Source organism: Pygoscelis adeliae, unplaced genomic scaffold (genome assembly GCF_000699105.1).
Source record: "Pygoscelis adeliae isolate BGI_AS28 unplaced genomic scaffold, ASM69910v1 Scaffold248, whole genome shotgun sequence".
Taxonomy (NCBI): Eukaryota; Metazoa; Chordata; class Aves; order Sphenisciformes; family Spheniscidae; genus Pygoscelis; species Pygoscelis adeliae.
The window spans coordinates 356,140-377,989 of record NW_008825302.1 but is presented as its reverse complement, the minus strand read 5'-3'; the positions used below and the strand labels follow the sequence as shown (position 1 = coordinate 377,989).

The 21,850-nt window shown below is 54.5% G+C and overlaps 1 protein-coding gene across 1 annotated transcript in view; it reads right to left on the bottom strand.

Moving 5' to 3' along the window:
• PCDH1 (protocadherin 1) overlaps positions 1 to 21,850 on the bottom strand; it is a 175,048-nt gene that overhangs the window by 25,055 nt on the left and 128,143 nt on the right. Inside the window, exons 2-4 of the mRNA XM_009330031.1 lie at positions 20,812 to 21,626; positions 17,040 to 19,232; positions 31 to 250 (exon numbers count right to left, since the gene is read on the bottom strand). Coding sequence (XP_009328306.1) covers positions 31 to 250; positions 17,040 to 19,232; positions 20,812 to 21,626 — 3,228 coding nt within the window. The remainder of the gene's footprint in view (positions 1 to 30; positions 251 to 17,039; positions 19,233 to 20,811; positions 21,627 to 21,850) is intronic.

Genomic DNA, 21,850 nt, shown 5'->3' with positions numbered 1-21,850 from the left:
GAGGCAGGCACGCGTGCCACGAGCACCTACCGTTCTCAGGGTGCTCCATCTCCCCAATGCTGCCGTCGGGCGTGGTACGTTCATAGTGATCCTCAGGCAGGGCTAGCGGCCCAATGCGGGGCCCCGATGATGATTTGCTGCTTGGGGTCTCTGACTCCTCCAGCCCACTGTCATAGTAGCTGTGCTGGGAGGGATCCTGCAGGTCCTGAGCCTGGCTGGCTGCAGAGAATGTCACTCGGCGATGAGGTAACTGGGAGAGAAGAGAAAAGCTGTTGCATCACCCACCCAGCAGATGAAGGCAAAGGGGGGGGGATCATCAAACCTGACCCCTAAACAGAAGCAGAGCACTCCTGCCCAGTGCTCCCAACACCAGCAGAGTCCATCATCAGCCCCCCACAGCGAGCCCAACAGACACAGTGCCGGGCTCCACCCCAGCCAAAAGCACCCCATCAGACACCATCCCATACAGGGAGCACACCTTGCACGGTCCCTGCGCTCCCCTGACCCAGCAGCTCCCTCCACGGCTCGTGCCCCAGCCTCCTCTTCCACCCAGAGACAACCCTGGGCAGATGCACTCTCCCATGACAGGCAGGCTCCAGAAAGGTCTCCCATTAGCACAACATCCTGAATCATTGGCCCCCACCCTTCTTCTGGGGTCTCCACTTTGCATTCAGACTCTGCATGCACCCTTGGTGCTCTCAGAGACCCACCTGGCCGAGCCCGCCTCTCCCAAGAGCTTCTGTAATGGGATCATGGCCCAGCACAGAGCTACTGCGACACCATGCCTCACCTTCCAGCCGCTGGCCTGACACTCTCTCTCATCCTAAGAGGTTCTCCATCAAGGGTCACCATCACTTCTTTTGTCTGCTCGTTAAACATTTCAAAGACCCTACTTCACACTTTCTCTCCTCAGTTTTGCCTCATGCTTGGGAGGAGCTCCCTGCAAACAGCCATTAAGCTACATCATTATCCTCCTCCAAATCCTTCCATAAAATCCTTCTTTGTCATGATTACCGAGGAGCGGAAAGGGTAGCACAAGTTCATAGGGCAAGAGCAGGATGATGAGCGCACAGAATGAAACACAAACACCGAGAGAGAGAAAAAGACACAAAATCACCCATAAATGTAGGAAGGAGCTCAAGAAAGGAGCTATTTGATGGGGATCTGAAGGCGATCAGGAGAGAGAGGACCAAACACAACATTTAGGCTGGATACCTTTTTTGCTGATGTCTTTACTACAACTGAGTGGCAATCAGGCGTCCCACACAGCTAGCACCGACGAGGAAGGGGAAGGAATAGAGACTAACCAAGGGAAGGAATACACAGGGAGCATTTAGATGAGCTAGCTGCTTTTAGGTTGGTTGGACCTGATTAAATTCACCCCAGGTGCTTAGAGACCTGATTAAGTAACTTCAGAGCTGTTAGGGCTTTCTTTTTTTTTTTTTTTTTATACTTTTTTAGAAGAATTTGTAGAGAATCAAGGAGCTTCCAGAAGACTGGAAGTGAGCTAAAATAGTGCCTGTCTTTAAAGATGAGAAAAAAGAAGAGCTGGAGAATTATAAAACAGTTAGCTTAATTTCAGTTCCTGGAAAAATACTGAAACAGATAAAAGAACTCTTTGTAAGTACCTACAAGATAACAAGGAAATGAGTAACAGCCACTGTAGGTTTGTCACAAACAAACATGTCAGGCCATTGAACTTCTTCCTTTGAAAAGACATCAGGCCTTGTGGATGGAGGAGGAGCAGTAAATGTTGTATCTTGACTTTAGGAAGTTTTTTGACACTATTTTAGACAGTATTCTCATAAGTAATGCAGGAATTACTGTGGGTGCAGCTTAGTACTTCTCTGCTTAGGTAATGTAGTGCAATTCACTGCAGGGTGGATGCAAAGCATTTAGAAAGTTGTATTCAGAAAGTAATTATTGAAGACAGGCCTTTCAGCTGGGACGATGTATCAAATTAAATTCTTCAGGTTATGTCCCGAGTCCATTGCTAGGCTGTATTTTCATTAACTGCTTGGATGACAGATGTGGAATATATCTGTCACATTTGCACACTTGGGAAAAATAATCACCGCACAAGCAGCAGCCTGGCTGAAGGATTGGGGGTTACAACAGATCATGGGTTGACTATCCGTCAACGGTGTCAATCTCTCACCAAAAAATACGTCTATATTGGCATGCGTAAACAGGCGCTTTGTCTTTAAGTCACGCAGGGATCTGTCTGCTCTGCCGGGCTCAAGTAAGACTTCAGAGGCAGAGCTGTGTCCAGTCTGGGCACCATTTGCAAGAACACGTGCACCAGTTAAGCAGAGAGGAACCGAAACAAGCAGCTGTTAGAAATCATGACAAAACATAAAAAGACTGAGGAAACTGGTTTGGGGAAGAGAAGGCCAAGGGAGGCAAAGGCAGCACTCTTCAAGCTCATAAAAGCCTTCTGCAAAGAGAAAGCTGCTGCTTTTGACCACGGACAGACAAGGAGGAATGGCCTTCACCTGCAGCAGGGAAGACTGAGGTTAGCCACTATGGAAAAAATACAAGGGTAGGTTTAGCCAAGTGCGATAGATTGCCAAAGCAGAAGGTGCAATCTTTGTCATGAAGGGATAGGCAAGCATCTCTCAGGAGGTCTTCATGTACAGCTCTGGAGGAGCTGAGGTCAAGGCAGTCCTGCCCGCAGCAGAATTGTGTGCAGATGGCCCTCCAGACGTCACCTCCCAGCCCACTTCGTGGGCTGTGCAGCTGTGTGAAGCCTGCATAAGCCTTCACTGCACAGACGTCACTGCCCACCACGCCAGGCAATGCTGTCCCATAGCTTCCTCCTGCACCACAACTGCCTGTCTGAAACTGCTTTCCTCCACCACCATGGCTCATCCCTAGCTCAAAGATTCTACTTCCACTTTGTGCTTGGAAAACCCCAGACAAACAACTAGGGCTCCTTGGGGTGCCTGCAATAATACAAACAGCCTCAGAAACCCAGCCTGTGACAGCTACTATCCCCCCCCAAGGGGTCTCCTTCCAAATAGCATCACTTTTACCTAAAAACCACCTCCTTTAAATGTCAGATCCTGCCTGGCAGCCTTTGAAAGGGCTCTTTGCCTCACTGCAGGGCAAAGGCAACCCACGCTCGACCCCACTCCCCTCCAACCGACCCTGCGTGGCAGCATGGCAGTGACGGGAGCTAGTGCCCACCTCAAACACTGCACAGTCTCCACCATGCTGTGACCCATGCACTACTCCAAAAATAATAGTAGCTTGTGTCTGGCTGAAGCTACTCACCTGGAGAGCCTTGTTCTGGAGTCACGGAAAGACACTGCACCCATTTGTCTGGCACTGACTTAGAGAAATTGGGTTTTGTTTGACCTTCCTCTGCGAGGGTAAAGAGCCTTTCAGCACGCGGTGTTTCCTACACTGGAAGTTGCTTGTACAGCGCAGTCAAGGCACCCCTCAGTCTTCTTTTCGAAAAGTTAAACAAACTGGGTTCCTTAAGTCTCAACCTGCAAGCCAGCAAATCAGTCTTGTGGCCCGCATCTTTACTTGCCCCAGTTTTTCCCCGTTCCTTGTCAGAGGCGATCCCTGCAGGACTGCTGATGTCATCTCATCAGGCCTTTCTGCAGAGCCTTGCTTCTCCTCCCACCTCTCAGGTTTTTTCATCTGAGGACTGTATTAGCCCTTTGGTGGGAGCACTGCGAGCACTCAGGCTGAACCACTCATGCAGCGTGACCCTTAAATCCATTTTAAAGTCACTGCTTTCCAGGATATAAACCAGCATTCCCTATTTCTCAATGTACAGCTTTGCATTTGGCTGTGTTAAAATGCACTTTGTTTAAATGGGCCCAGTTTACCAAGCGAGCTGGATTGCTCTGCATGACTGCTCTATCTTCATCATGATCTCCCACTCCACCAATCTCTGTGTCAGCTGCAAATTTTATCAGCGGTGATTTTATATTTACTTCCAGATCATTGATTACAACGTTGAATGGCAGCAGGCACAGTGCTGCTGCCGAAGAGCTCCTGCAGGAGAACCTCATTCCACGAGGACTCCTAACCAACGACTGTTTTTCTTCGCTAAGCTGTTGATAAACCAGATCTTCATCTATCTAACAATGCTTTACTTATAATGAGTAGTGTTAATTCATAATAATAATAATAATAACATAACACATTATCAACTCGGCATCTTCATCAAACTCCAAGTTGAGCAGCTGCACGCTGTAATCTCACACCGACATAAAACCAGCTCTGCTGCTTCAGACCCACAGGTATGCCTAGAGCAGATCCTGTTCCTCATAGTGGCCAGGAACAGACGCCTAAGGAAAGGCTTGAGAGCTGGACCTGTCATGTAATGACACTGCCCAGTATCTCTTCCCATCAAACTGTGTTGACTGACGTCAGTGCTACTTCCATCATTGAGTTTCCTGCCTTAGCTATTAATCCAGCCGTTCCCTGGGGCTGGCGAGGACACACAGCATCCCCATCACTATTCCAGCTGGCTCACGGCATCACTGCCCTCCCACTCCTCCTGGCCCATCCTGGGGTCCCCAGCTCCATTAACACCCCCGGATCACAGAGCTCCTACTCCAGACCTTTGAAGACTCTTTGGTGCAAATTATTTTATTCGATTATTTCAAATATCACTATTTCAAGGAGATGATATTTTGAATGTCTTTGCTGGTTACCAATGCATTGGCAGGTACTGCATGCTACGTTGTTCTGTCTCAGTCCAAATGACTGGAACACTTTATTGAATACTTTAGCATTTTTCTACCTAATTAACAATTTTGCATTCTCCATTTGGAAATGACAATTACTGGATTCCACCTCTTCCTAGCACATTTTTTAAAGTACTCCTTATTGTGTTTAGCTTGTCAAAATTGATTTTCCCCCAACGTTTTTGGCTTTCCTTGTCAATTTTCTACACTCCATAACTACTCATTTCTACTAATTGCTATGCACTCCCTCCCTTTTCCCTCCCCCACCCCCAGTATTTATTGTTTTTCTATTTCTAACTGCTGTCTCCGCTTTGCCACTGCACTGGAGTGGGATTTGGGGCAAAGCTGTCTATTTTCTTAGCTGAGGAATTGTGGCTCTGAAAAGACTCCTTTCAAGGGCTCCCCAGTGCTTGCTCTTATATTCCTGAGGGGGACACCTGCCTGTGCCAGCCCATACATATGAGGAGCAAACGGAGCCCCCGTCCCCCACTTTCCGCAGGGAGCCCCGGCCCCGGCGGCTGCCTCCAGCAGCGGCAGGTGCTCTGATGAAGACATTCACCTCCTGGTAAATCCTGTGGGTTTCTGTTGTGCTGCAGCTCAGCTTTTTTTCCTGAGCAAGGAATCATTTGCAGCTCATACGTTTAATGCCCCCCATCCTCTGTGAACTGCTCTCACACCTTTTTGAGTCCATGCCTGTTTTTGGCCCCAGTGGCATCCTGCAGCAATGAACTCTCCGCCCATGTGCTACACGGAAAAGCACTTCCCTTTGGTTTTACATCTGCTGCCTGGTAATTTTTCCTTGAACTTCTCCTACCTGCGGGGTTATGAGAAAACATGAGTAATTGTTCCTCGCTCTACCCCTTTCCAATTTCACAGATCCACGCTGCATCCTGCCCCGCTGTGTCCTCTGCAAGCTGCAGCACACAAGCATGTGCAGCCTGTCCTCCTGCAGATGCTGGGCAGGTCGGGCCAGCTTTGCTGCCCTTCTCTGTGCCTGTTCCAGCTCTGCCACAGCCTTTCCGCAATGGGGAAGCCAGGGTCACACCCATGGTTCCAGTTTTGGGGCTTATCTGACAGTAGCAGGGACTTGTTTTGATGAGAAATTTTCTCAGGCTCTCCCCAACAGCCTTCCCCAGCCTGGTCCTGGCTGCACACCCCAAAACCCCCCAACACCAGTCCCTGGCAAGGGGCTCCTCTGTCCTGATGCGCTCTACCATGAGGGTCCCCAGCCACGGGTGCTGGAGGGGGACTAAGGGGACCCCCTCCCTCCTCAGTCCCACTCTGCTCCCTCCTGCATCTTCCCTTCATCGCAAACATCTCCAGCTCTCATCGGGACCCACACCAAGCTGATTCTCCTTGCTAAACCCAGGGAAAACAAACTCAGCCAAAACGAGAGCAGTGCTATGAGGAAACAGGGCTGCGGAGCGTCACACCAGCTCCCCCCAAATGCACGGCATCACCCCCTGCGCAGACGGCATGGGACGGGCGGCAGGAGATGCAGCCCCGTCTGACGGACCAGAAATTGCACTGTTCACAAAGGAAACCTTAAAATCCACCCTTTTTTTTTCAGTGCAACAACCCCCACAGAGGTGAGCCGCCCTGCTCCCCCCCCCAGCCCCGAGCACCAATTAACACCGGAGTGGTGGAAATATCAAAATTGTTAACTCCCTCGCTGCTGATCCAAAAGCAGGATCCGCAGCTAATGGGCTTATCTGGCAGCCTCCAATTGCTCCTGCACCTCCCCACATGCCAGAAGCCTCAACGGCCTTTCAGCCAGCTGCCAAAGGAGCTTGCTTCCCCAACAGCAGCCACAATGCAGCAACTCACAGGGCTGAAAGTGAAAGGCAATGTCAGACCCAATGCCCAGAATATAAAAATAAGTGACAAGGGAGCCATTGTAGCACATGAGTTAGTCAACTTCAGATTAATTCATGAACCCCTCTCTTTTACAAACCAACCTGGAGCTATGCAACATCCCTGGTTACTGAAAAAAAAAAAAAGATAAGCCCAGGGACCATGCCCCAAACTACACAGGTCCAGCTTTTCATGTATGGAGGCTTTGCTGCATTGGGGAATTATTTTATTTGCTAGTGTCATGTCTGGAGAGGAGCACGGCACCAGCGCAATGCAACACAGGCTTTGGGGCAGGAGGCTGAGGAGAATATTATGCCCACGGAAACCAGGGCAAGCCTCGAGGAAAGCTGGATCTGAATTGCCAAGAACTGTCCAGGGCAACACTCTAGCTCTAGGGAACAGGACACAAGCTCAGCTCGTGGCCATAAACAGTCGACCATTTTACAGCTCGTCCGAGCAGCATGTGCTTCTGATGGTGTTTTGGGGTGAGGACGGAGTCAGAGCAGATAGCTCTTCCCATCCTTTCCCGTGCACACTGTCTGGCTGCTGCACTGACTTTTGGAGAAGAAACCCACCAAGAGCACCCCTCATTCCTCCTGCACCCACCCTCACGCCCGGGGCTGCCATACCTGCATGTGATGTGAAGAGCTCACAATGCTACATGGCACCGGGCAGAGCAGCACGATGAGGGAGAGTGTTTGCATATGAGCAAGCAAAGGCAAATGCTGCCCTGGCTTGGTGTCAGCCTCCTGGCACCTATGGCAACCCTCTGCTCCTCAAGGACTGCACTTCTCCCTCTTGTGCCCCTCTGGTCCCCTTCGTGGTCTGGGGATCCTGTCTGCCCCAGAGGTTCCTCCCTGCCCTTCCAAAGCATCTCCAGGTCCAGATTTTCAGAGGCACAAGGGCTAACTATCACTTTGTAAAGTGGACTGAACCATGCCAGAGCTGCAGTTCCCAGCAGTACTGGATTGCTTCCCTTTAGCACAACACGAAGGAATTGAGGAAAGAGCTGGTGCAGAGCGAGGGAACAGGACCCAGGGGCTCTGCCTGCTTTGCACAAGGGAGGGATGGAGCAACCAGGCAGGACAACTGCCTGCCTGGAGCTCCAGGCACCACAATCAAGGGAGGGAGACAGATGGACCCAGCTCTAAGCAAGAGTGTGGTCTATGCACACCTGTAAGACCCCTCCTGCATTCAAAAAAACCATTCAGGCCTTCCAAAAAATTTGTCATTGAAGGTGGTGTCTCCAAACGAGCACTGACAATTCTGGACAGGACTACTAGCAGACTTAAAGGCCCAGTTTTCTGATCTATCAGTCTGACGATTTGCTGGGGTCACCTCCATCACAGCTACTGTGGTTGCACAAGGCACATTAACTGACAGTTCTGGTCCATCTGATGTTCATGAGGTCTTCTTTGATGGCTGTGCTCTGCCCACAAATCCTTGTGTCCATCCCCATCCGAGTGTCTGAAGTGAAGGTTGTTCCCAACAACCCTTTAGCTCCTTCACTGTTGACAAATGAAGCTACAGAAGCAATCCACAACTGGACGCACAGGAATCCATGTGAATCACACCTCCCAAAACCAGGTATTATCTGAAAAGCAACTCTTCTAGGTGGCTGTTTGCATGGCTTCCATTGCTGACAATTAGCAAGTGCTGACCTTGCAGTCAGAAGAGAGGTGCTACAAGGCCTGCTGAAATAATGATAGCAGAACAGCCGTCCTAAAATGGACATCAGATCCCAAGGCACTATTTATGAATAAATCTGGGTAAAATGTGGGCTGGCTCCACATAGGTGCCCTGAAGCCTCCTGAAATTTGCATGATGCTCAAAGAAGCCGCCAAAGCCCGGTGCCAACCTGCCTGGTCAGATCGAATTTATCTAACTCATAGCAAGATCTAATGCAATTAGAAACCCATTTAGACAGCCTCAGGACATAGATTGCCTAACCTCTCAGCCTATCAGAGCTCTGAGCCCATCAAGGATGTGCAATTTGGCTTTTCTTTGGTTGAAATGAAGACTGGAAAGGAAAATATGGAAATAAATCATCTGAAGGGTGAATCATAAAAACTAAAGGGGTCATAATCTTTATGGAATAATGTCTAAATTGGACTGACCAGGGTGTCCTGAAATGTCTATCACCTTCAAGCTGATAACAGAGCCATTTTGTAGATAGTTGGCATAGAGCAGAAATTGCTCGGTACACAGAAGGGGGTCTCATAATCACGTTAAAACCATCTGAAGATCCCAGAGAGAAAAAGGTTCCAGGACTGGGAGCAACACTTGAATAAAGCCCTCAAGGAATCCAACAGCTGTACAGTGGGAAAATAATGCTGGGAAAATAATGAGCTAATCTGGCTCCCAGTTGCACCCAGTGGAGCTGACAGATAGTAGTGAAAGCTCTGTGGAGAGCAGGGGGTCCCAAGCCATAGACTCAGGACTCTAAAAGAAGAGAGATAACCAGGAACACTTCAACAGAAACTTTGCATAGAAAAAAACGTCAATTTGTTGAAATCAGATCATTTTTCAAGTGAGTTTCTTGTTTCAAAGTTGGGGCAGGGGGGATATCTTTGCTGACATGTAAAAATGAAAAAATGATGCTCTTGCAAAGGTAACTTTCACTTCAGAATTCAAGCCAAGTATTAATTATGAAGCTAAATTCAAAAAGGTCAGTCAGAATCATGCCTTTAGAAATTATTAGGAAAAATATATATATTTATACATCTATATCTGTTGATTGACTTGAGCCAAAATAGAAAAAAAAAAAGTCAATTCTTGCTGATTTGTTTTAAATTGAAAATTTTCCTCTGATGGCAACCCTGTTTTCTAACCACCTCTATTTCCATAGGCAAAGGGCAGAAGCACCAACACTCTCTAGACATCGGCAGAGCCCTTACTTTAGTGGTCTGCAATGAACCTGTACCTAATGATGAATGATGATACCGGGTAAGACAAGCCTGCATTTGGAGAGATCAAACAGGTAAGACAAGTAATATTGTAAGGCTTGTTAAGGCCACTTATCTTGCCTGCACTGGTCTGGCATTACCACTCTTACTGACACAGGAACCCTGGTATGGCTGAGATAAGGACAGCTTTCTTTTACCCTGTCCTCAAATCCTGGGTGAGCTGTCAAGTCCTTGCAGATCGTGGCTCAAGAAAAATTTCCTGAACATTACAGAAGGTTTCTGAGCTCTCTTCTCTGGGCAAGAGACATCCTGATAGTCCTTAATAAACTGTGATCTACTTGAAATCCTTGGAAAAAACAGCCCAAGCTCCTCCAGGCACTCCCAGGGCCTTGAATCACAACACCCCAAAAGGTCTTGCCCAGCCTGAATAATAATGAAGGGCTCTTCAGACATCTGAAACACTGATTTTGCTTTCTGCTGGGCTTGAGTGCTTTTGATGAAGAAGCAGAAAGATTAACAGATTAGTGTAAGAGGAACATCAGACATCACATTAGCAAGACATTTAGAGCACGATCTCAGTCCCCAGCTCAGACAAGAAGTTCCCCCCCCCAGCAGGGACAGATATCTGTCAGAGTCTCCCTGGCAGCAGCTTTGCAGCTGCTCAAGAGCATCGGGGAGTTTGGAGCATGTGAAAACCAGGGCATGTGGGAGCTAAATAGCTCCAGGCTTTCAGGTTGCTCGGGCCTTTAGAGTTGTCTCAGAGGAGCTGAATCAGGGCGCTCTGCTCCGACAACTTCGCTACGGAGCAGGATCGGTTCCAAGGGAGAGGTGGTGATTCGCTGCCCTCCCAAAAGGATGGCTCTAAAGACAGCTTTGATGAAACCTGCCAAGATCAGCGGCTGCCCAACCGTGCCATGTTTAGATAGTAGGTCAGGAGGTGGGTATTTTGCAAGTGAAGAGGTGCTCAGAAGGATGTTTACCTCCCAGGGCAGGGGCATCTTTAGGGATCTTTGGGCAGGACCCACAAGGCATGGCTGTGAATGCCAAAATGGATGTAGATGAGATAGCGTACGAGCTTTCTCCTGCCGTCCTAGCAGGTCACTGCCACAAACCTACTCTCCCACCCACCCTTTCCTGTGAGCATCTGAAGGACTGAGGCAGTAAACAGCTTACACCACATGAAGACATGGATGCAAGACAACTAGGAGATGTTTTTCAGGGATCCTGGGGAGTTGTTTTCTTTCTGTTCCTTTGCCCAACCTCGTCTTCCTCTTGTGCTCTCAACCACAGGGTTGAGTCGAGAACCCCACTAGGAAAAGAAAACTATACTGCTGGTGGGATATGGAAAGCAGGTCCTCAAAGGTGCAGACTAAGACCTCCAGAAAAGTCCAGAAAGTCAGAGAGAAGACAAGGTCAACAGGGGACCTACTGGGGGAAGGCTGAGTGGGTCTGAGTCGCAGGTGATCCTGGCTCCCAGAGGTGAAACGAAGACCGAGCTTCATCCAGGTTGGACTGATGGACGCTGCAGCTGGCATCAGAGGTGACAAGAAGAGGGGGAGCAAGGTGCCAGAGGTGGCCTGTGCCCCTGCAGCCAGGCTCCTCCTCACCCACGTTCAATCCTTCTCTGCCTCAGCCCAGCAGACTGCGTGCTTCCTGGGGCACTGAAGGAGCAGGGGACTGTGGGAAAAGTCCCTTTTGGAGTAATCTCCATCGTCCATCTTGGTTTCTCCCAAGAGCAGAGCTTGGGTTGTGTAACTGCAGTTTGGATGGACCGGCTTGCAGGGCAGTACATAGGAGCACAGCTTTCCCATGGAGATGGGCTGTGCCTGGAGTTTCATGGGCAGGTGCTCTGACACGACAGGTTTGCGTGGGGATGGAGGGTGGAGGTGGGGGAGGAAGGTGCTTTGGGCTTGGCACAGGGCTCAGCTCCAGGGGCAGCGTTCAGAAGAACATGCTTGCAAGAGAGAGATTTGGCAGCGTACTGCAGGGGCTGAATGTCCAAGACCCCACAAACCATGAAGGGGAGCTCCTGCTCTTTGCGACCCACGCCGGCACAGCCCCACATGAGTCAGCCCGTGCACAGCTGCACGGCTCTTGCACACTATTCACACCAGGGGCCCAGGAGGACACCACCTCCAGGGACACAAACACACAGCGTCCACCTCTTTGCTGCTGCCCCACGCCCTCCTGGGACTGCCCTCCCCACCTTGAGCTGACACAGTTCCCAGGGACAGAGCCGGTCTGTGTCCCTTTGCTCCACGCACCCTTTAGCCCTCGCTCTCCCCTGCAACACCCCACCCCATCCTGCCCTACATCATGCACCCTCTCATTACCCCAGCCTCCTCCCCATCCCATCCCAGAACACCTCGGCTCTGTCCTGACTCGGGAGCACCCCACCCTCCCCCACCTTCAGCTGCGTCCCACCCTCCGCCTTTCACCTTATCCACTGCCTCCTGGCTGCTCTCTGGGTGGAGGGACCACAAAATGCCTGGGGACACACCCCGTTGCAGTATCGGGTTTTGCCCCAGGATTTGGGTGACTGATTAAGCAGGCTGCAGGGCTGGGCCCTGCTCCAGGCTGGTCTGTGCATGCAGGGAACAGCACTGCAGCTGAGAGCCCGGCCGAGCGGGCAGAGCAGTGCTGGGAATATCAATCAGCGCAGCTTGGACCGGGCAGCTACCCACACAGCCAGCGCTTTCATCGCACAGAGGATCCACAGCTCGGCTGTTGGAGCCAGCCGGGGACTCAGCCCTGCACTGCGCAGGGCTCAGCATCCCTCTGTACCAGGGCCAGCAGACAGCCGGTCAGGAGAGACTGGTGGGGAGGGAAAAGCGACAGGGAAGGGGGAGGTCACTGCTTGAGCAGAGCAGGGGGAGAGTTCAGGAGAGAGGGATGGTAGGGAGCAGATACAATTGTGAAAGAAAAGACGGGAGGGGGGGGGAGAAGCTCCCGAGATTCAAGCTAGGGAAGCCCGTGTTCACCACAGACCAAAATGGCTCCAAGGGTATCAGGCAGGGGAGAGCCTGGAGGTCTGAGAAGCGAGAGGAAGAGGAGGGCAGGGAAGAATGAGCAGCACTTGGCTCAGCAGGGTGGGAAGAGGGAAACCAGCCAGAGCTGCAAGCCCCCCAGGCAGCCCAGCCCGATGTGAGGAGCCCCAGACAGGTAGCACAGGCTGGGTGAGCCTTCAAGGAAGCAAAAGATGAGGTCTCAAGCAACAGTGGCGACAGGGACTGTCAGGCAGGAGAGACCCGATGCTCTCCTCAATGGGATAGGGACAGTAAGCGCCACTGTCTCCTTGCAGACACGCTGCTTACAGAGGAGTCGTCACCTGTCCAAGGCTGCACGCTATGTACACCCCGCTGTCACCTCCCGACACGTACAGGCTGTGTACACCCCACTGCCACCGCTCCACACCGTACAGCTTGCGCATAACCCTGTGCCACCAGCTGTGTATACGCCCGCGCCTCCTCCCGCTGCAGTACAGGCTGCACGCACCCGGCTGCCACCTCCTCCAGGGACAGAGGCTGTACCCCTCCCTGTGCCACCTCCTCCCAGAGGAGACACAGGCTGCACCCCCCCGCATCACCTACCCCTGCCGCAGCTCCGTCCCCCCCCCCCTGCCACAGAGACCACGCACACCTCCGTGCCACCCCTCCGTGGGGTACAGGTCGTGAGCACCCCGCTGTCACCTCCCACACACAGAGCACAGGCTGAGTACACCCTGCTGTCACCTCCCCCTGCAGCACAGCCTGTGCACGCCCACGCTGTCTCTGGCTGTACAGGCCAGGCTGTACCGTGGGGTTGCTCGTCTCCGTGGCTAAAGCTCTTCTTTTTGAGGTCCCAAATGCCCCATGGTGCTCTGCCAGGCACAGGCACCTCTCCCTGCCATAAATCGAAGTCCCCCAGCACAGACCTGCCAGGAGCCACTGCACATTCCTGCCTTGCTCATGGGGATCTCAGCATCCTCACCAACTCCCCAGAAGCCAGCACGGTGTACGACACGCTCCTCACCCCCTTTTGTGCTCCCCCAGCTCCCACAAGCACCCCATTGATGCTCACAAGCCACTGTGCATTCATAGCTGTTTTGCAGAGCCCAGCCACTCTTCCCAGCACAGCTAGGGCTCAGCCCCTGCACTGCAGCCCCCGCGATCTCACCGACACACTCCCTCGTTCAGTCACTGCACGCCAGAGCCAAATCTGAACTAAGTGCACTTGATCCCGGGAGCAGGAGCTGATTTGCAGTGCCTGGAAACTGCTCCCAGCACAGCGTCTTTCTGAAACTGGGGAAAAACAGGGCAGGTCCCCCATGAACCCTCAGCTCCATCTGCAGCTCGTTGCTGGATCCATTTATCAGCTCATCCCACGTGAACGACCTTGAGAAAATCCACTGACCCAGGACAGTAGGAGACTTTCCCAGACATCTGCCAACACCTAAACCTGCAATTTATGGAAACTCTAAGCTAAATTCTAAAATAAGACAATTTCATTTCTGTCCATTACCGTTACATCCTTCCCCCCCCCCCCCCCCCGCAGAAAGTAACTAATACTGCACCGTGCTCCTGAGCCTGCAGGCAGGTGCAGGCACCTCTGCTGAGCTCGCAGTAGCACGCTGAAGTTAACACCACTCCAGCCAGCTTCTCAGATGGTGGGAGGCTGTAAGGACCTGGGGCAGTCTTGGGTTTGTGCAGCCAGGAAAGGATGTAGCATAGTCCCCTCTGGTATGAAAAAGTCCCAAAGGATGGAGCCTGGGAGACGGGCAGAAAGAAGAAAGAGACGCTCCCCACGCCAGCGTCTGAGAGGTTGCTTACGTTCATCAAAGAGCTGCCGAGGACAAGGAAGGAATGGAAACTTCTCTCAGAAAGTTCCCAAAGGGAAGCAGATAGCAATGCTGAGCCAAGCCCCCAGACTGCCCGCCCAGCCCTGCAGGGACTAGTTATTTAGGTGGTTGCCGGTGTCTCCTTTCCTCCTCTGCAGCCATCGCATCTCCCCGCAGGTCCCAGCCCTGCCTGCCTAGGAGGCCCAGACACTTCCTGGACGGTTCAAGATAAAACCTTATGCTGTTAGCAAAACAAACTAGGAGGCTGTGAGAGCCAAGGCTGGCACAGGGCTGAAACCACCGAAGCCAGAACCACTGGTTTCCCCGGATGATCTAATCTCTCCCAGTGCCAGAGCTCCTCTTCTCCAGCAGCCTGCTGTGGCCGGTTGGAGCCCCTGGGGAAGAGGTGAAGCTGGTGTGACAGGCGCCCCAGTTTGAAAGAAAAACCATGAGAAAGAGGAAGGGGTGGCCAGGGAGGGGGTCCCTGAGATGCGATGCTTTGCTGGAGGGAGGGGGGTGTAGAATGGCCCCATCCAGGGCCTGGGGAAGGGGTGCTGCACTGCTCCTGCCATTCAGGATCTATCCTCTCTCCAGCCCGCTGGAGACAAGAGCCTGAGCAAGCCCCACAGCAGCAGCATCACCCCCAACCTGCCAGCCAGGAGGGGCAGAGCCATCTTTATGGGGAGCGTGGCCGTCTGGCTCCATTGCCCTCCTGCAGCCCGCCACCGCCAGCAAGCCTGCCTGGGAGGACCTCTTCTTCGCTGCAAGGGTGCCCATCGCATCCCGGGGTGGGGGGAGCACCTTGCTTCGGGTGCTTCCCCCCGGTGCTGCTGATGCACCGAGGCTCCATCTGCAACCGCATGCGTCCTCATTCCAGCACTGCGGCAGGTGAGAGGCAGGGATCTTCCAGCCCTCACCGGCAGGATTTGAGGCATGCTAGCCAGGCACCGCACAGCAGGGATCTGCTCCTCCATGTACCGGCTTTGGGACATGGGTGGGTCTCAAAAGGACATGGGGATGAACCAGGAGAAGCTATGCAGGGGGATGGTGGGGTGGAAGAAAGCTGGGCTGGCTGGTCTGTGGCTCAGACTGCCTCCACGTCCACACATGTACATGTGTGTGTGTAAGTACATGCATGTGTTGTGAACCATGTCCTGGAGGAAGCTGCGTCCTTAGAGGGCTGGGGAGGGGGGGTCAGTACCATGAGGCCTCTGGACTGGCCATGCTGGGGCATGGTGAAGGGCTTGTGGAGATGGCTGGCCCACGTGAGCATCACTTCTGGGCGCTGCGGGGCTGGCCGAGGACGTGGAAAATATGCCTGGGAAATTGCTGGGAGCAAGAGCATCTTCAGGGGCAGCAGGGAAAATAAGGCACAACCGGTCAAAAATAGAAAACTTTATTGAAGTCAAATCCAACAGGGCAGCTGAGCTCAGCCCCACGGCAGGAGCCCAGCCTGCCGCTCACCGGGATACAAAGAAGGGAGCAGGGGTCTCCATAGGGCACAGAGGGTACAGCACACGGTGGGGGAGTGGGTGGTCCTCACCCACAGGGCCCCAGGAAGAAGGCAAAGCCACAGGCACTCGTCCCCCCTCTCCCTCCCTAGCTAGTTAAGGATAGACCCGACAGGCGCCAAAGCAGAAACGTGGTGCAAGCTAACTGGCCAGACAGCCCAAAGAAAGAGGGTCCTGCAAGCTCTGTGTTCATCCCATGACCTCCTGGGACAGCTCCAAGCTCCAGTGCACACCAGCGAGCAGCCCTTCCCAGTCCGCAGCAAAGACCTACCCCCACCCTGCCCCGCACGCAGCAGAAACCCCTGGCTAGACCATGAGCAGTGACCTGACCGCAGCACGCAGCAGAGACCCCAGTGCCCTGCTCCTCCAGCCCTGAGCACAAGACCCAGACCCAGCCCCGGCACATGGCCAGACCCGTGCCGCCTGGAGGAAGTGCCCTGGCCACCAGGATCCACCCTCCTCCTCCGCAGCGGCTGAAGCACAGCTCCCGCAGAGCCGTAGCTCCGGGCCCGATGCTCGCACTAAGGGAAGCCCGGTTTTCACCATGCCGGCTATGGCAGAGGGCCCAAGCCTGGGGGAAGCCAGAGCCTGAGCCTGGGAAAAAGGCAGAGCTTTGCTCCTCCACCCAGCCCCACCTGCCTGGGCAGCCACAGCGGGTGCAAAACTCCCTTTTGGACAGCTTTGCGCAGGGATGGTGAAAGATTCAGCCACACCAGCAGAGCCAGGCTGGCACCAGCAAGGTTAGCGCCTTCCTCACTGCTTCCTGGACACGGGCAGGACTGGAAACTGGCTGCCCACAGCTGTGGCAGGAGCAGGACCGGTCTCTCCTCCCCACGAGTCAGCCCAAGCGGAGGGATGGATGGGAGGGTGGGCATTGCCCTCCTCAGTGCTCTTAGAGCCGGTCCCCAAAGGGGACGTGGGTGAGTGGGATTCCCTCCCCGGAGCTCCACATGTAGAAGCACACACATGCAGTGCCCTTTGCATCACCACCACCCAGGCAGCGCAGCCAGGAGCCAGCCCCGGGCGCTCTGACAAGGGCTCCAACAGTTTTTGGCCTCCCCCCTCCCACCATCCCCATCCCCTCCCCGCCCCACGACCCGGGCTCCGGCGTAGTCCTCTGCCCGCGCCCCAGGCCACGCATGCAGGGCTGGGGGCCAGTCCACGCTCACTCCCACACCTCTGTCCAGATGGCTCCCCGGTGCAGGGGGGGGGCCGCTGCCGGCCTCAGGATGAGCTCTCCTACCTGCTTGTTGGTGTATTTCTGGGGATTGGGGCGGTAGCTGTAGTCCGAGTACTGCTCGGAGCCCGTCGAGTTGTTGTCCCCGGTGCCAACAAAGGTGTTGGTGGCCGGCAGGTCCTGCACCACTTGGTGCTTCTTGGAGGCAGAGGGTGACTGAGGCTGCAGCTGGATGGAGGGCAGCGGCGAGTTGGAGCGGTAGTGGCGACCCAGGTCTGGGCTGCCCGGCGGGTAGTTGAGGGGCAGGTGGATTCGGGGGCTGTCGCTGACAGAGTCGTTCATGAGGTTGAACTTGAGCGATTTCTGCAGCCCTGTCTCCTCCTCATCCTCCGTGGGCTTGGGCGGCTTCGGGGACTTGCTCTTCTTCACCTTGCTCTTGCTCTTACCACTCTTGCTGGCCTGCTTGGGTGCATACAGGTCCTTGGTCTCCTTCTTGCCTGCCTGGTAGCCACTCTTGGCCTCCCGCTGCCGGCAGTAGCGCACCAGGACGACCAGCACGATGACCAGGGTGACGGCCACGATGCCGGCGATGACTCCGAAGAGGATGTTGCTTCGCTGCTTGCTGCGCTCATATTCGGGGTCTCCAGCGATGTCTATGTCGAGCGGTGTGTCCAGGCTGTGCCCCACCAGCGTGTCCAGCAGCGTGCGGTTGGCCAGTGTCTCATTGACGTAGAAATGCACCAGCGCCGTGCCATGCCGCGAGGGCTTGCCCTTGTCATTGACACGCACTACCAAGCGGTGCAGGCCATGGTGCTTGCGCAGGATCTCCTTCTCCAGGGTGATGTCTCCACTGTGCGGGGAGATCTGGAAGAGCTCGAAGGGGTTGCCTCCTGTGATGCTGTAAGTCAGCTCCGCGTTGACGCCAGAGTCAATGTCCTCTGCCTTGACCTTGCTCACCTGCTGGCCAGGGTTGGTGTGGGGCAGGATGTGTTTGTAGGTGGCATTAGAGGGTGAAGTGATGAAGGGGGCATTATCATTCTCATCCAAGACGTTGATGGTCACCCCCACGTAGGCAGACCTGGGAGGATCCCCACCATCCACTGCCTTGAGTCGGAAAGTGTATGTGCTCTGCTGCTCCCGATCAAAAGAGATGCTGGAGAGGATGGTGCCAGTGCCATTTTGGATGACAAAATCCCCATTGTCTTGCTCCACCGACAGCTGGATGCGGGCGTTTTCTCCTTTGTCAGCATCGATCACTGTCACCATGCCCACAGGGCTGAGGGGTGGCATGTTCTCCATCACTGAGAAGTTGTAGCCGCTCAGCATGAACTTGGGGTCATTGTCATTCCTGTCCATGACATTGATGGCCACAGACGCTGTGCCCTTGAGGCTGGGGCTGCCCTTGTCTGCCGCTACCACCAAGAACTCATAGCGCTCCCGCTGCTCTCGGTCCAGCACCGCCTTCACCCGGATCTCCCCGGAGTCGGGGTCAATGGTGAAGGAGCCCTTGGAGGAGGGGTCCGTCACCAGGGAGTAAACCAGCTTGGCGTTGGAGCCGCTGTCAGCATCACTGGCGCTCACCTCCATCACCAGGTCGTCGGGCTCATTGTTCTCGGGGAAGGCCACCTCGGTGAAGCTCTGGCTGAAGACAGGCGCATTGTCATTCACGTCCACCACCTGCACCTTCAAAGAGTTGGTGCTGGAGAGGGGCGGGTTCCCGGAGTCCACCGCCACAATCTCAATCGTGTACTCCTTCACCGACTCATAGTCCAGCGGCGTGGTGGTCTGCAGGAAGTATTTCTTCTTGCTGTCGCTCCCTGTTTCACTAGCCTGCCGCAACTGGAATGGAACATCACCAGCCACCACGCAGGTCACCACAGCGTTTTCACCCTCATCTCGGTCGGACACCTGCACCAGAGCCACTGCTGTCTCTACTGGCACGTCCTCCGAGATGTTCGCCATGCCATCCTGGTGGGTCACAAGCCCAATGCCTCGTATCTCTATGGAGGGCTCATTGTCATTCATGTCCTTGATGGTGACCACCACCTGGGTGCGGGCGCTCTTGGGGTTGGCCCCCTTGTCCTTGGCCATGACGGAGAACTTGAGGATGCTGACATCCTCACGGTCGATGGGCCCCTGCACGGTGATGAGTCCCGTGGTGCGGTCCAGGCGCAGCAGCCGGCGCACCATGTCCGAGGCTTGGTGGAAGGAGTAGTCGATTTCCGCATTGGCGCCCTGGTCCGAGTCGTTGGCTTTCACCTGTGGGATGGAGGGAGAAACAGTGAGCAGCAGGGCAAGGCGGCGTGAGCCCCTCCGCAAACCACCACGCTGCCCGCCGCGGCCTCCTTTGGGGACAGCTGGTGGGGAAAAACCAGGATTTCCTCTTCTGGGGCCAAGGACTACAGGGCAAAGAGTCTGGGACCGTCAGAGCGGCTGGGAGCCTCCCTCGGCACAGAGGCTTTTCCTTGCTCTTCCAGCGAAACCGGCTGGGCCAGTCGGCCACACTCCCCTCCCGGCCAGCTCCGGCATGCAGGGAATCCTCCGGGAATCCTCGCTGCCACGACCCAGGCAGCAGTGTGGAGGGATTGCTCTGGCTGCACCCACTCCGCAAAACCCTCCCCAAATAGGGGCTCGGGGAAAGGATGAGGAGGCAGGTGAGGATGTGCAGAGCCACAGCAACTCCACCCCGGCATTCAGGGATGCAGCCAAGCGGGGACCAGGGCTGCCTAAGCTCTGCACGGCACCAGCCATCCCTGCCCGCCCGTCAGGAGCTCTGCATTCACATAAACCTGCCTCTACACCTATTATTTGCTTTCTAAAGAAGATGAGGTTTGTCTAACATTTGCCTCCCTAATCGGCTCTCCGAGCAGCCTCTTCTCTGCACCATTTGCTGCTCTGCCGTTATCTTGCTCAGCAGATTTGGATGGAGAACGAAAGTTGTTAAATGTAAATTCCACCTTTTACCTCCACTCACAAAAAAGGCGGAAGTCATTTTCCCCCTGAAAGATAAAGGCTGAGCAATGGCAGCAGCAGCGTCTCAGCCCATTCTCCTCCCGGCCGTGCAGCTCCCTTATCTGCTTCCAACTTCCATTCTCTTAACAGTGAAAAATGAATTCTTAAAAAATTCACATCAGAATTAGCAAGCAGATGAGAGCTGGCTGTGCTTCGTTTATTAAGATGGCAGCTGCAGATAAACAGATGTCGGCTACTATCATCCCAATGCTCCCTCCAAGCCAAATCCACCGAGATCCACTGGCTCCCCAGGCCAGTTTGCACCGCTGCCTGAGACAGGGCAGAGCGCCTGGCCCCTGCAGACAGCAAGGCACCCCCGGAGTCATGGGCAGCCCCCCCAGACGGGCAGCAGGGATGCTGCCTGCCCCCCGTCTCCTGTGCGAGCCCGAGTTTCCATGGAGCAGCCAAGGGAATGCAACTTATGAAAGGGTCTATGTCTTGTCTGCGGGCAGCATTGAGACCAGCCTGGCATGAAGCCAGACTCCCCGTGGACCTCGGGTCCCAGCCCTCCCTGTAACCTGGAGCCTTGCTCCCACATACCCGCCAGCCCTGCTGCTGCCCCTGTCGTGTCCTGCAGCCCCTGCTCTAGCTGCACCTTCCCACACATCCTTTCCAACCTCATTTTAGCAGATGTGACATCCCAGGTACCTGCCTGCCTGCTGGCCCTGGGTGACACTGTGGGCTCCTACAGCTTGCAACCCTTCTAGGCTCCCTCCTCCCTTGAGGAACCGTGGCAGCAAGCGGCTGTATAAATGCTCCCTGGGTTGTCCCTGCTGCAGCCAGGCAGGAGGGGAGCTGGGGAGGAGAAGAAAGCCCCCACACTCACCTGCAGGACTGAGTGCCCCACGGGGCTGTTTTCAGAGAGCTCTGCCTCATACAGGGCCTTCTCGAACTTGGGCGCGTTGTCATTCATGTCCAGGATGGTGATGCGAAGCAGGGCGCTGCTCGCCCGTGGCGGGTTGCCTCCGTCCTGCACCTTGATGGTCAGATCATAGGAGTCCCACTGCTCCCGGTCCAGGTTCCCCATGACAATCAGCTGTGGCTGCTTCTCGTCCTGATCCTCTGCCACCTGCAGCCCAAAGAGTTCCTGTGCCTCCGGACCAGCCGTCAGCTCGTAAGAGGCAACGCCGTTGGCGCCCGAGTCCCGGTCCATGGCCAGGGGGATGGGGAAAAGCGTCCCGATATTGGTGTTTTCGGGGATGGAAAGGGTGAGAACGGGCGAGGCAAAGTTGGGGGTGTTGTCATTGATATCGAGCACCTCTATCTGCCCCTCGAGCAGGCGTGGGCTGCTGTTCAAGATCAGGTCAGTGATGGACACTTCAAACTCCAGGAAGCAGGGCTTTCCAGGCAGGAGGTGCTGGCACTCACGCAAGCTCTCCCGGTCAATGGAGGTCTCTGTGGTGTAGATGTCCCCAGTCTTGCCGTCCACACGTAGGTACGGGGCCCCCACTTCCAGCTTGTAGAGGTGCCCCACGTCTGGGAAGCCGTAGTCAGAGGCAAGGCTCCCTATGAGGGTGTTGGGGGGTTGTTCCTCCTGCACTTTGTAGACCACACGTGTCCCACAGACCAGGGTAGGGAGCTGGAAGAGGAGCCACAGGCCCAGGCAGGATGCCAGTGGTTTCATCCTGCGCTGCAGGGGAGCTGGAAGGAGACACAGACACCAGAGGTTAGGCAGTCCCAGGCCCCCGGGACTGCTCTGCCCCAGCCCATTTCTGTGGTGTGTCCTTTTGGGTACAAGCCCTGTGCCATGGAGGACTGCACATGGTCCCAAAGCAGTCCCCCAAAGGGAAGGGGCTTCAGGGGCTTGCCGGGCAGAGCTGGCCCCAGCCGTGGTCTCCTGACAGCCTCCCCAAGCAAAGGCCCAG